At 35.1% G+C, this 13,556-nt stretch overlaps 4 protein-coding genes across 4 annotated transcripts; 1 reads left to right on the forward strand and 3 right to left on the reverse strand.

The window, feature by feature from the left end:
- The first annotated feature begins 1,856 nt into the window (after nt 1-1,856).
- On the forward strand, nt 1,857-4,171 carry LOC123708146. The gene is made up of 4 exons (XM_045658685.1): nt 1,857-1,983; nt 2,583-2,939; nt 3,415-3,593; nt 3,770-4,171. Exons 1-4 carry the CDS (start codon nt 1,972-1,974, stop codon nt 4,014-4,016), a joined length of 795 nt encoding a protein of 264 aa, XP_045514641.1. The 5' UTR covers nt 1,857-1,971; the 3' UTR covers nt 4,017-4,171.
- Nucleotides 4,172-4,516: 345 nt separating this feature from the next.
- LOC123708423 (cuticle protein 8-like) lies at nt 4,517-5,316 on the reverse strand. Its single transcript, XM_045659119.1, has 3 exons — nt 5,293-5,316; nt 4,885-5,220; nt 4,517-4,801 (listed from the first exon to the last, which is right to left on the reverse strand). The coding sequence occupies exons 1-3, from the start codon at nt 5,302-5,304 to the stop codon at nt 4,517-4,519; spliced, it is 633 nt and encodes a 210-aa protein (XP_045515075.1). The 5' UTR covers nt 5,305-5,316.
- Nucleotides 5,317-7,612: 2,296 nt separating this feature from the next.
- LOC123708150 (cuticle protein 8-like) lies at nt 7,613-8,567 on the reverse strand. Its single transcript, XM_045658689.1, has 3 exons — nt 8,539-8,567; nt 8,070-8,462; nt 7,613-7,976 (listed from the first exon to the last, which is right to left on the reverse strand). The coding sequence occupies exons 1-3, from the start codon at nt 8,548-8,550 to the stop codon at nt 7,692-7,694; spliced, it is 690 nt and encodes a 229-aa protein (XP_045514645.1). The 5' UTR covers nt 8,551-8,567; the 3' UTR covers nt 7,613-7,691.
- Nucleotides 8,568-10,993: 2,426 nt separating this feature from the next.
- Nucleotides 10,994-11,824, reverse strand: LOC123708424 (cuticle protein 8-like). The gene is made up of 3 exons (XM_045659120.1): nt 11,798-11,824; nt 11,372-11,680; nt 10,994-11,278 (listed from the first exon to the last, which is right to left on the reverse strand). Exons 1-3 carry the CDS (start codon nt 11,807-11,809, stop codon nt 10,994-10,996), a joined length of 606 nt encoding a protein of 201 aa, XP_045515076.1. The 5' UTR covers nt 11,810-11,824.
- Between the last annotated feature and the right edge of the window lie 1,732 nt (nt 11,825-13,556).

The raw sequence follows: 13,556 nt of genomic DNA on the forward strand, positions 1-13,556 counted from the left end.
TTTTACCCCGTCCTTAATGCATTGATTTTTATTTTTATTTTATCTTAATGTTATTGAGAAGTCACTGGTTCCTTTGTGTACGAAGAACTTGGGACAAATATACTTCTATCACGTTTTGTAACCATAAATAATATTCTTAAAGCTATTTAAAAATATTTTAGTTAGTTATTTAATAAATATGTAATACACTTGTCAACAACTTTTAAGTCCAAAACGGCCTTTTTGTATTAAATATAAGTTAAGGCTAAGGAAGGCTTGGTGGCTTCCTGAATTTCTTAGCAAGATTCCTGACTAATCAGTTGACCTAATATTGTATAATGTAAAAATTTGCAATATTTTAAAAGCGTATGGATTATAATGAATTAGTCAATACACTATCAAACCAGTTCCTCGTACAATAGGAAGTAATAATGTTGTGTAAGGTCAGTGAAGCAGAAGTCACTAACCCATCTCAATCGATAGAAAGGTCATTGCCTCGTATGAAGATGAGTCATGAGCGAGAAGTTTTTTGCAGATGTTTTTGATCTAAACTCTTATGTAATAAATTGTAAGATTTACTTTGTGTATATTTGGTCATATTATTCTAATATATTTCGGTAGATTGTAGTGGAAGCGTCGAGCTTACGTTTCGAGTATCAAAATGAAGTAATCATGGTATATATAGTTATGTTATTATTTTATGCAAGAATAGCGGATCGGACAAACGTCCTGTACACATAAAAACAATCTAATAATGTAAATCATTCTCTACTCCATTTAAAAATGCGCATGCATATAAGATTTATATGTTATAGTATGCAGATTTAGATTTAGATACTGACTGCAGCGCCATCTGCCGGTCTGATTTGTGAATCCAAAACATCCAGGGCGCCACCCAAACACATACAAAAAAGTTCATTCAAATCGGTTCAGCCGTTTTAGAAGAGTTCACTGACATACACAATATTATATTACAAATATATGTGTATGTTCTGGAAGGGATTCTTTCTCTCTCATCCACTTTAAGGACATTCACCTTGCCCGTCGGTTCTTCCTCCTGGATTTGCTCAACATCCACAGTAACATTGCACATTGCATTCATCATTCTACAGAAACGTCGGGAAAATTTTAAATTATGTAAAAATTTATAAGTTTATAATAATACATAGCTTCAATCCGGTAAAAAGTGTTTTCTTGAAATCATTGTACAGTACTATCTACCTTACTAGTGTATCGGAAAAGTGTTTCTTAATTAAACATTTATACAATATTCTGAAATTTATATTGTATATTTATTTTATTCATAACTGATCGATGACCAGTGTCACCGTCACATCCCTGAGCTCACTCGCTCGATTTGTAAATATCTGAGCACCATGTATCTACATAATAATTTAGTTATCTACTACATTGTTTTTTTAACACCATTCACAAATATTTTAGTATATTAGTTTTTTATTCTAGGTACATGCGACGTTCAAAAGTGTCTTTTTAATAGGCCTAATTGAAATAAATGATTTGACTTTAATGATCACAAAACAGATATAAAAATACGACCACTTACTATGTAATTACAAATGCATTCCTAGGCTTGGACATCAGGTCTACGAATATTGAGTAGACTATATTGAACTTGCATTTAAACACGTAGGGAACATTATCGCTATTGCTGAGGCCAAAACCAAGAGTTGTAGCGACACTATTTTTACGAACTTTTTTTATCACAAAGTTTTATGCAATTTTGTTATTAAATACGTAATACATACATTATCCAATTATAATAGAACCAATGCTTATGTATGGAAATGTATTAGACAATAGTCTATTATAGTATGAAATTAAACAAACTGAGCTCATCTCGTGTCAATCATTAGTATCCATTCATTCTGACGTTACAGTGGTCTAAATATATTTATTTTGTAAGAAAATTTTAAGTAAATCTGTGACACACTTATGAACGTGTTATAAGAAAATTAAACCATAAATATCATCATGTTCGTGATAGTAAGTGCTTGTGAAACTATTTATAATTTTGGGCCGCTACGGCGCTATGGCTTGGCATGCTTCGTTATAGGCAAGTAGGTGATCAGCTTTCTATGCCTGATGCTAATCAATTTTTGTTTCTAAAACATGCCAGTGTCCTTGCGATGTTGTCATGAAAGTGAGTGTTAATTACGCACATTTTTTTAAACGCATTTGCTGAATTAAAAATCAAACGAGGTTAAAGTTGTTATTACTTATTTACTAGCATACGTGAATTGGGCAGTAGCCTTAGCCTTCTCCTATAATGGACCACTTTTTTGTCAATACACATATCAAAAACCTACTCTATCTGCTTTACTCAATCATTGTTTATACTATAAAAAATAAAAATATCCTGTATTCGATTACTTAGTTATAAGGATTACATTAAGTCCATGTCATTATGCTTCACATTGGAACACAGCCTCCGATGGAGTGAAGGCCTTCTCAAAATTCTAACAATTGTTTTACCTCGTCTTGATAATAATGAAAACAATTATCCACTAGGTAATTATGCATGTACATTTCGTATATTTCGGTGACTTTTGTTTATATAGGTTTGAAAAATGTATTATTTTCAGATTATACTCACAACCGTACATCTAGTGAAAGCTGATCAAAGTTCTCCTGAGGCTTATACTAGATATCCTTTTCCAAATAAGATTACCGTTTACCGATCTTTAAGGCAACCAAAAGCTAACAATGAAAAAATGCAATACGCTCCTTTGCTCCTAAATACCCCAGAAAATAACTATGACTATACAGCAACAATTAAATATGATAAAAATATTCAAAATGATGAAGAGGACATTTCCCATTTGGAACCACGTTATAATGAGTATTTTGGCCCAAAAAAACCTCCGTCTTTCGTACCAGGTTATAATTTAGAGTTACAAAGAATTCTGGAAAAGGAAAGTAGAACGGAACAAAATGTCAAGGTACTGAACTCTGTAAAGTTTTAATGTAATATAAAATAGTGTGGATAACATTTGTCTTGCTAACCCCGAGAATGTCTGGACCGCTTAAGCTAAATTTTATCTTGAAATAATGTGGTATTTCACGAAAGGTTTTAACGGTGGAAAACATAAATAAAAAGTAAAAAAAATACTGTAACAACCGACAATAGAATTTCCCAATTGTACCTTAGTTGTCGTAGTTATGCAAAAATCTCTGATTCGTAGCTGTAATTTGAGGTTCAATCTTTGTTCTAAAGAAAATGTAGCAAGTTTTGACAAAAACAAATACGTAGTTGATACAAAGTTCACCTACGTATTCGGTATTATAAGAAAATGTTAGGTCACCTAGACAATGCTAATTGAAATAAGTCCGGAGTTCCATTTGGAGTTTCAGGTCTTAAATCAATAATTATTTTTAGTACTATCCGATTAATGCCTTTACAAATAAATTTTTCAGGTGAAAAACCACTTACCCCATATTCTAGAATATAACATAGAGAGAGAAAATGCCGGAATTCCATTTAAAAGTAACAATATTCAGCACAATGTGATTACCATTCAAAAGGATAAACCGGATTTCAAATATAATGAAGAAGGCCGATTAAACAGAAATAACATCAAAGAAAGCGATACAAGGTGATTTTCTCAACGCCAATTTACAATTTAAAGTTACGCCAATTTTAGAACCCAAACATATGCAACATTTTTTTTACTGGCTAGAAAAAATAAAATTTTAATGCCTTTATTATATTTAATTTTATTTTAATACGACTATAATAGGTATTTTATATCTTATTTTCTATTCATTTCAGATATCCCAAGAACCTTTTAGACTTGGAATCAAAAGGTATTCAACCATATCTTGTTGTTAAAACGCCTCGTCTTCATCTAAACGTCGCACGCGCATACAACTTTGCGTTTATTCCGCATAAGGCATTACCTCATATCAACGAATTGTTGTTACGTAAAATACCTTCGCTACACGAGAAAAATTTGCACAAAACTTTCTTAGCTTCACATTCTAATAAAAATAATTGTCATTCTCCACAACCATATTAACATTGTAAACCAAATTACATACATTATATAAATGCCATTAATCAAATTATTATTTATTTTACAATATATCTTAAGAGTATGTATAATGATTCTATTCTATCAATAGACAACTAGATTATAATATGACAAACAATATTAATAATTGCGCCATTATCATCTACTGGTTTTTTAAATGTAGATCAACCTTCAGATAATCAGAGAAGTGTGCAATTTGAGCTTTGGAGGCTTGTCATCTAACTTTAGATTGTTATCATGTATCAATTATATTCATTATATCTATTTATTGTATTGGTATCATTTAGCCAGACTTTGGAGGAAACTCTTTCAATGCTTAATGTCGCAAATAGCTAAAATTTATAGTTTATATTTACTTACTGGGTTGTCTTGTATATTTACTTCGAAAATAAAATGATATTGTACATTGAAATTAATTATTTCTTTATTATTTTAAATAAATAGTTAATAATCATTTGGTCAGAGCTACTACTAATAGTAAGTTCTTAGTGGTAGTATTGGTGAGCGGGTGCAGCGTAGACGGGAGCTTTGAGGAGGACAGGTGCGGCCTTGACTAGGGCTGGGGCGGCGGTAGGGGCGGTGTTGTGCACGACCGCGTTGAAGCCGCTGTGGTCATCAGCGGAGTACTCTACGGTTCTGATGGAGCCATCAGCTTCGTGGAAAGAGTAGGAGCCTTTTACGACATCACCGTCGCGGACCTCCTGTTGCTGCTTGTCATCACCGGTGTGAGGGTCGGACACGGAGTAAGAGTACTCGTATTTGGGGTGAGCCTGAAACAAGCAATTTACATATATTAGTTAAGTATATTGCTAAATAATAAAAAGCAAAAGTGGTATGAATGTGAATAACTTACGATTTCTTCGTGAGCGAGTACTTTAGCAACGGGAGCGGCGTAGTGCACTGGGGCAGCGTGGTAAGCAACTGGGGCAGGGGCAGCGTGGTAGGCAACTGGGGCAGGGGCAGCGTGGTAGGCAACTGGAGCTGGAGCAGAGTGGTAGACGGGAGCGGGAGCGGCGTGGTAGACTGGGGCGGCCTGGTAAGCGACAGGCGCAGCAATGGCCAGCTTGGCTTGTTGCTGGTCATGACGCACAATGCTCTGGGAAGAGACGGCCGCAGCGGAGGAGTAGTGAACGGCAGCTGGCAGTAAACCAGCTGACGACACCGTTACCAAAGCGAAGAGAGCTACCAACTGAAAGAATGTAACCGTTAACACTTACTATCTAATAACAAAAAATTTTTTTTTAATTATTTTTAAACTTACTTTGGAGAACATGTTAATTGTTTTTGTTCCGTTAGATGAATGATATTTTTTTGAAATGTCGATCATATTTTATAGGCTGGCTTCTTGTGTTACCTTGCCTGAGGGTACTCCAATGGAATGTATTACATGGATTACTTTCATTGACATGCCTACGCGTGACGCATTAGTCAACATAAATCAAACTCAGATTAGTTGATTTCGTATAAATGTGACCTTGAACTTTCCAATATCATACATTTAGAAAATGAAAATATCTCGATATTTGTAATTAATAAATTTGATAAGAAAAGAATAGATAAAATAAAGTTTACAGATTTAAGAAGAACGACTAAAGTAAATGTTACAATCAAAATAAATAAGCGTAAATGGACACATGGCAAGAGGAACAGGAAAGTGGAGAACGAATGTAGTAAAATGGTGCCCAAAGTAGAATAAACGAAAAAGAGGAAGACAAATTAGAAGGTGGATAGATAATATTAAGGCAACAGCAGTTGGTACATGGCAGAGAGTGGCACTGTACAGGAGGAGTGGCGGGATTTGGGGGAGACCTTTGACAAAGAAGATAGAAATATAAATGTTTTTAAGTGAATAAGTATCTGAACAAAAAAGGTTTAACAAGGTTTAAAGAGGAAAAACATTTTTAGCTTCATTTGATACTTCAAAAACATGGAAAAGGTGTTGTCCATGCACTCTTCTTCCACTGTGTGCACTGTACTCTGTGTGAATAGAAGTATCAACGACCTTGCGTCCGCCAGATGCTAACGTAATTACTGTAGAAGATTCTCCTATCTTTGATAGAAGGAATGATATATAAATTATAATATTATATCAACACTTGATAAACGCATTATATTTAATACTAATAAATTCTATTGCATTTTCATTGTTTCATTATCGTTTTATTTACCAAAATTTAACCTAAAAACGTCATTTAAAATCATTGAGTTGGTTAACTTTATTCTAATGAAAACTTCATAATTCACTGAACACAGAAGAAGGCTATTTGTATTAGTGTTTAGATGGCAGGAAAAGCCTTTAATCTTGATTCTAACAACCACTGAAACATTTGTTATTAAAGGATACTTGCGTCTGAAAAATAAATTGGTGTAACCATATTTGCAAAATTGTCGTCCCAAAATATAGAACGACCACAATTGTAACTAATGTAATTGAAACGCTTAAATAAAAACTTTATTCATCGCAGAAATCTCGTAACAAAATTGATATATTACTAGTCACACTAGGGATAACCCCTATGTTGTGGGTAACTTGTGGGGAATTTATTCCGTTCATTTTTTTTAAAGAACAGGGTTCAAACGGTCCGGAGGTTCGCCTGATATTAAGTGATACCGCCGCCCATGGTCCCTCTCAATGGAACAAGGCTCGAGTGCGCTGCCGGACATTTAGGAATTGGTAGTGTTCCAAGCTTTTCTTGAAGGACACTACGAAATAGTTCGGAAATACTTAAGAACATAATCAAAATTTACCCAAATTGCACTCGAAACACATCAAGCAATTCGTAAAATCCAAATCAGTTCTCTTTTATTTAAAGTACTGCCTAAACAGCATAGTTCTTTTTGTAGTTATATATATATACCATCTTATTTGGGATTTATTTGGGACTTATAAAAAACTCATTTAACATATTATGTATACTTTTTCGGTCAAACTTCACACTGTGTGACTTCGTAATGTGATAAAGGAAATATTAGTTTTATTAAATTAGCAAACTTCCGTCTAAAATTTGTGTGAAGATGAGTTAATAATGTCAATGGAACGAGTTTCTATCGAGGAAATTACGTAAATCTTTGGGAAATAGAATTTGGAACCTTGAATTATAGGAAATTATCCGTTTTTATCATTATGCTCTGGTTGAGACAGATTAAACAAAGCGTACATTCCAAGCTAATAATTATACAAAAATATTCCGGTACAAATGGCGGTATGTACCTTTTTTTTAAGAAATTAAGCTACCAATGCATATTTATCCAACTAATTACATTTATATCACATACACACAGAAAACCTCCTGACCTTTTGTCAGTTCACTCAGCGGCACTGCATTATTTATTTCCATGATTATTTCGCTGAGGGTACGAATAATAACAGGGTCGATGTCGCCTCCTAATGTAACAATCCAGCACTCTGAGACCTAGGCACCGGAGCGCTGCTGGGTTGCTTTCCTTTCCCTGTTTGTACCCGTATGTAGGTTTGAGACCTCAAAAGTTAATATTTATTTTTAGCTGGTGGTATTATTATTATTCAGAATCTATAAAAGATCTTAATTTAGTTTGATACATGTTTAAATAAAAGCATAAAATACTTCGTATATTCTTATATTTTATAATAAATAATCATTGTCAAATCCAATCAAAGTTTGACACTTATAAAGTGCGAACTTAGTGGTAGTATTGGTGAGCGGGTGCAGCGTAGACGGGAGCTTTGAGGAGGACAGGTGCGGCCTTGACTAGGGTTGGGGCGGCGGTAGGGGCGGTGTTGTGCACGACCGCGTTGAAACCGCTGTGGTCATCAGCGGAGTACTCTACGGTTCTGATGGAGCCATCGGCTTCGTGGAAGGAGTAGGAGCCCTTTACGACATCACCGTCGCGGACCTCCTGTTGCTGCTTGTCATCACCGGTGTGAGGGTCGGACACGGAGTAAGAGTACTCGTATTTGGGGTGAGCCTGAAACGAGCAATTTACATTTGTTGGTTAAGTATATTGCTTATAATTATAGTATAATTAAAAGCAAAAGTGTTATGAATGTGAATAACTTACGATTTCTTCGGGAGCTAGGACTTTAGCAACAGGAGCGGCGTAGTGCACTGGGGCAGCGTGGTAAGCAACTGGGGCAGGGGCAGCGTGGTAGGCAACTGAGGCAGGGGCAGCGTGGTAGGCAACTGGAGCTGGAGCAGAGTGGTAGACGGGAGCGGCTTGGTAGACTGGGGCAGCCTGGTAAGCAACTGGAGCTGGAGCAGAGTGGTAGACAGGAGCGGCTTGGTAGACTGGGGCAGCCTGGTAAGTGACAGGGGCGGCAATAGCCAGCTTGGCTTGTTGCTGGTCATGACGGACAATGCTCTGGGAAGAGACGGCCGCCGCTGAAGAGTAGTGAACAGCAGCAGGGAGAAGACCAGCTGACGACACAGCCACCAGAGCGCAGAGAACTACCACCTATAAACACACGAATGAAATATGTCACAATATTTATAGATTATATAAATCTTTAGCCCACTTTTGCATTACTTACTTTGGAAAACATGTTTCGTTGATATGATATTCAACTGATTAATGATATAAATTGTCTCTTTGACAGTGATCTTATATACGAAAAAAATTACTATGATATTACTTCAGATGACAGTGGTGGAAGTTGTCTAACATGATTACAGTTGCTTGACCTTGCTCTCGGCCATTAATGCTGTCGGTTCTAACGGTAAAAGTTTCAAATTATTCCTGTAGTTTTAAAGCCTGTCCAATGCAAACAAATAATAATAAAATATCTTTCCTCTTTGTAATTTAATGTACATAATAAGCCATCTAGCAAATGTATCATTTTTTATAGGTAAAAAACATTGAAATTGATCGTGTCGTTTTTGAGATTACTTAAACAAAAAATACAAATATTTCCTCTTTTTAATATTAGTATAGACGAAGGCGTAAATTTGTAGCGGTCTAAGAAAATATCACAAACAAATATTTGCCCTCAATCTCATTAAACAGTTAGCATCATTATGTAATATAAAAGCCATTATATACTTAGGGTTACGTATTGGTATTAGGTATTTATATATTCAACTTTACAGTTCCATGGTCTTAACTTGACCTTACTTATTTCTGGGTCATGGACAGGGCTATAAATGTAATGTATAAAATTTAAAAAACTAGTTTCACAAATTTCCGTATATTTTAACCAGTTACATAAAATAGCAGTCAATTAATGGAACCGTACTTATCCAACGTTAAAATTTTGATGTTAAAATCATTTCTACTAAACACAAATAAAACGCGTCTGTAGTCATAGTATATATTTCAATATAGCGCCTGTTTTTAATCTTTGACTGCAAGCAAGGGCGTGAATAAATAATAAAAGCGCTTTATTCGCTGACCATTTTAACTACGCTTTTCTTATAAAACAGTAGTATTCCTAAATCTAATTTACGTATCAAAACAATAAATTTATTATGAACCACTTTGGTCATGCTGTCTGTCGACATAGGCCTCCCAATTGTTTCCACGTCTCTGTATCCTTGGCAGACGTTCTCCATCCTTTTCGTAGATCGTCCTCCCATCTATTGATTTGCCTCCACCATTTTTTCTTTTGCCGTTCCTCTGATACCAATCTATTACATCATTAGTCCATTTTTCTTTGTTAGTCCTCATTATATGTCTTGTCCAGTTCAATTTAAGTTTTCTTGTCCATCGATCCCGTAGTCTTATATTTCATTAGAATATTATTTTATTGAAATAACTTGTCCTATATATATTTATTTATTATATTCAACTACATATTCTACAATTTCTTGTCCTATTACTACAATTTCTTTTATGGCATTCGCCATTACTTTAGTTTTCGTTGAGTTCATTGATAGACGTATTTTCCTGCAGGATGAAAGCAGTTAGCAGCAGCAGTTCAGTTTCTCAGCAAAACTTACTATGACGTCAGTAAATCTTAAATGATTTAGGTTCAATCCGTTAATACTGATTACAAAATGCTCCCAGTCTAAGTTCCTCAATACATTTTCTAACACTGCTGCGAAGAGTTTTGAGGAAAGTGGATCTCCTTGCCTAACGCTTTTTGAACTCTAAATTCTTCGCCTTTTTGTTCAAGTTGGACTGTTGCTTTGGTCTTTTTGTAAATTTCCTTTATGGTTTTTTTTTCTACTACTTGATTTTCTATAGTTTTTCAGATATTGGTATGACTCAGCGAATCAAAAGCCTTATTGTAATTGACGAATGTCATATAATACAGTTGCCCGTATTCATTAAGCTTTTCAATTACTTTTTTTTTTTTTATAAAATAGGGGGCAAACGGGCAGGAGGCTCACCTGATACTTGCTTCACATCAGGGGTCGTTTTACATTACTAAATGGTATTAACTATATAGATTATATAAGAATATTGATTTTTCATTACAATAAAACTAAATATAAGAAGTGAACAAAATGTTCACACATAAAAACCTCCAATTCGTAAAGGCGACACAGCATAGTTCCTTTTTGTAACTATAAGTTATGAAAATGTTGCGCATTGTTTTTTGACTTGATGAATTATCATGTAAAGCAAATGTATTATATGCAGAATTTTGTGTAGAACTATTTTAATAGCTAATATATTTATGTGTAATTTAGTAATACTTTAAAATATAAGCAAAAATAGAAAAGTATAACTATTTCTTATAGGAACGTATAGGAACTGACATGGCCGTTTGACAGTTCACTCAGCGGCACTGTTATAATTATTTTCATGCTTTGTCATTTGGTTTCCACCTTTCCCTGTTTTTACCTATACGTAGTTTTGAGACCTCAAAGTATTTATTTCTTATGTTTTAATTAATATTGTTTATGCGATCAGGTATATAAAACATGATAATTTAATTTAATAAATGTTCGAATAAAAACGTATAATACTTGGTATATTCTTATATTTTATAATAAATAATCTTGTCATATCCAATCAAAGTTTGACTCTTATAAAGTGCGAACTTAGTGGTAGTATTGGTGAGCGGGTGCAGCGTAGACGGGAGCTTTGAGGAGGACAGGTGCGGCCTTAACTAGGGTTGGGGCGGCGGTAGGAGCGGTGTTGTGGACGACCGCGTTGAAGCCGCTGTGGTCATCAGCGGAGTACTCTACGGTTCTGATGGAGCCATCAGCTTCATGGAAAGAGTAGGAGCCTTTTACGACATCACCGTCGCGGACCTCCTGTTGCTGCTTGTCATCACCGGTGTGAGGGTCGGACACGGAGTAAGAGTACTCGTATTTGGGGTGAGCCTGAAAGAAGAAATTTACATTTGTTAGTTAAGTATATTGCTTATAATTATAGTATAATTAAAAGCAAAAGTGTTATGAATGTGAATAACTTACGATTTCTTCGGGAGCTAGGACTTTAGCAACAGGAGCGGCGTAGTGCACTGGGGCAGCGTGGTAAGCAACTGGGGCAGGAGCAGCGTGGTAGGCAACTGGAGCTGGAGCAGAGTGGTAGACGGGAGCGGGAGCGGCATGGTAGACTGGGGCGGCCTGGTAAGCGACAGGCGCAGCAATGGCCAGCTTGGCTTGTTGCTGGTCATGACGGACAATGCTCTGGGAAGAGACTGCTGCAGCTGGAGAGTAGTGAACGGCGGCTGGCAGTAGGCCAGCTGACGAGACTGTCACCAGGGCGCAGAGTGCTACAATCTGAAAATTTATATTTTAAATTTAATATACGTATAGTGTATCAAATTATAATATTAAAAAAAAAAACAAATTTGTTAGATATTTATATTGCCATTAGATACACTTTAGTAAACCTACTTTAGAGAACATGTTGATTGTTTCTGTTCAATTTGCAGAATGATTTGATTTGCCCCTGCTATCTCCTTTTATACGAACTTAAAAGCCTATCTGTTATCAATATTTCACCTTGCCCGCGGCGTTATTAACTTATGTATAGCTCTCATGACTTTCGTTGACATTCTTTAATTAAGTGTGAATGATGGGTGAATGCTGAAACTGTGACCTTAATTTTTACTAAATAGCATTAACTATATAGAGCTAAAACATAAAACTAAGTATAAGAACTTAACAAAATGTACACACAAAAACCTCCAACTCCTAAAGGCAATACACCATAGTTCCTTTTTGAGACTATAAGCTATGAAAATGCTGCGCGTTGTTTTTAACTTGATGACACTAGATATGTTATATCACATGTTAAAATATTTGTAACTAATATGCTGCACTAGAGCGAAGAATGAGAATAAAAATCCCAAAGCCTGCGCTTCACGATATTCGTGAATTAAAAGAAATGTATCATAGGCTAATACTTGGTTAGGAATATTCCAATTTAACTATATCATAATTGGAATAAATAAATTTACATATTATGTATGTTTTACATAATATGTTTAATTGATTTATTTGGGACTGAAAATGAATTCATTGAACTTCGTAATGTGATAAAGCAAATAATGATTTTATTAAATTAGTAAACTTCCGTCTAAACTTGTGTGAAGATGAGTTAATAATCTCAATAGAACGAGTTTATATCGAGGAAATTACGTAAATTTAATTACAGGAAATTAACAACGACGATTAAAGTGTACGTCCGTTAATATTAATATGCTCTGGTTGATGCAGATTAGCAAAAGGGTACATTCCAGGCTAATAACTGTACAAAAATATTCCACGGACAAGTGGCGGTATATACCCTTTTTTATTTTTAAGAAAATAAGCTATCATTGCAGATTACTCCAATGCAACAATTATTTTATATTTATATTACATACCAAAAAATACAAACATAGAAAAAAACAACATAACAGGAAATAGTAATAGATTAAAATATAAGGACCTTACACATGAAATTGACGTTTTTGGCCCTTTGACCTCAAATATCTGCCCTTTGGTTAGGAATCCCAAATTAATTTTTTACACCTATTTACTCGTGCATTTGTTTTTTCTAAAATTATGATTCAGAATGCAGAACGCACCCCGTAGACCTGGAGACCAGAGTTGATAACAAATAATTTAAGGCTTTTGTGGAAGCGCATCCATAGCACGTCTCAGTTAGCTGCAGTGTAAGTGATAAAACTGTATTAATCCGCTTAAAGCAACCAGCTTGAAAGATAGGTTCCACATGAATTGAGAGAAACAAATCGCCAACGTGAGTCGACTGCTTCGTTTCATTACTCAACCGGCACAATAACAAAGGGATTTTAAATCGAATCATTACCTGTGCGGAAAAGAAGGTCCTGTAGGATGATTGGAAGCTCTCATTGCAATGGCTGACCCAGCTAAATCTTACCCCAAGCGAAAATTGACTCCGAAAAAGTTACTTGTAAGAGTTTAGTGCACTAGTGCCAGGATCGTTCACTAAATTCATACTTATAAGATGGCAGAAGTGCATAGATTGTACATACTTAGATTAATAATATTACATTATATTTTTTTTAAATCTACTTTTTGTTTCTCCCAGTCCAACGCCGATTTTATATGTAAGGACGTGTCAAATTTATAAAAAGACTAATTATTCCTTAGAGTATAGGAACTGAGGTCTCTTGACCTTTTGTCA

Source organism: Pieris brassicae, chromosome 4 (genome assembly GCF_905147105.1).
Source record: "Pieris brassicae chromosome 4, ilPieBrab1.1, whole genome shotgun sequence".
Taxonomy (NCBI): domain Eukaryota; kingdom Metazoa; phylum Arthropoda; class Insecta; order Lepidoptera; family Pieridae; genus Pieris; species Pieris brassicae.

Bases quoted from the DNA above. Each gene is read 5' to 3' on its own strand.
- LOC123708146 (XM_045658685.1), top strand. The intron at 2,940-3,414 runs GTACTGAACTCT...TAAATTTTTCAG, and splicing joins GAACGGAACAAAATGTCAAG to GTGAAAAACCACTTACCCCA. The intron at 3,594-3,769 runs GTGATTTTCTCA...TATTCATTTCAG, and splicing joins ATCAAAGAAAGCGATACAAG to ATATCCCAAGAACCTTTTAG.
- LOC123708423 (XM_045659119.1), bottom strand. The intron at 4,802-4,884 runs GTAAGTTATTCA...TGCTTGTTTCAG, and splicing joins TACTCGCTCACGAAGAAATC to GCTCACCCCAAATACGAGTA.
- LOC123708150 (XM_045658689.1), bottom strand. The intron at 7,977-8,069 runs GTAAGTTATTCA...TGCTCGTTTCAG, and splicing joins TCCTAGCTCCCGAAGAAATC to GCTCACCCCAAATACGAGTA.
- LOC123708424 (XM_045659120.1), bottom strand. The intron at 11,279-11,371 runs GTAAGTTATTCA...TTCTTCTTTCAG, and splicing joins TCCTAGCTCCCGAAGAAATC to GCTCACCCCAAATACGAGTA.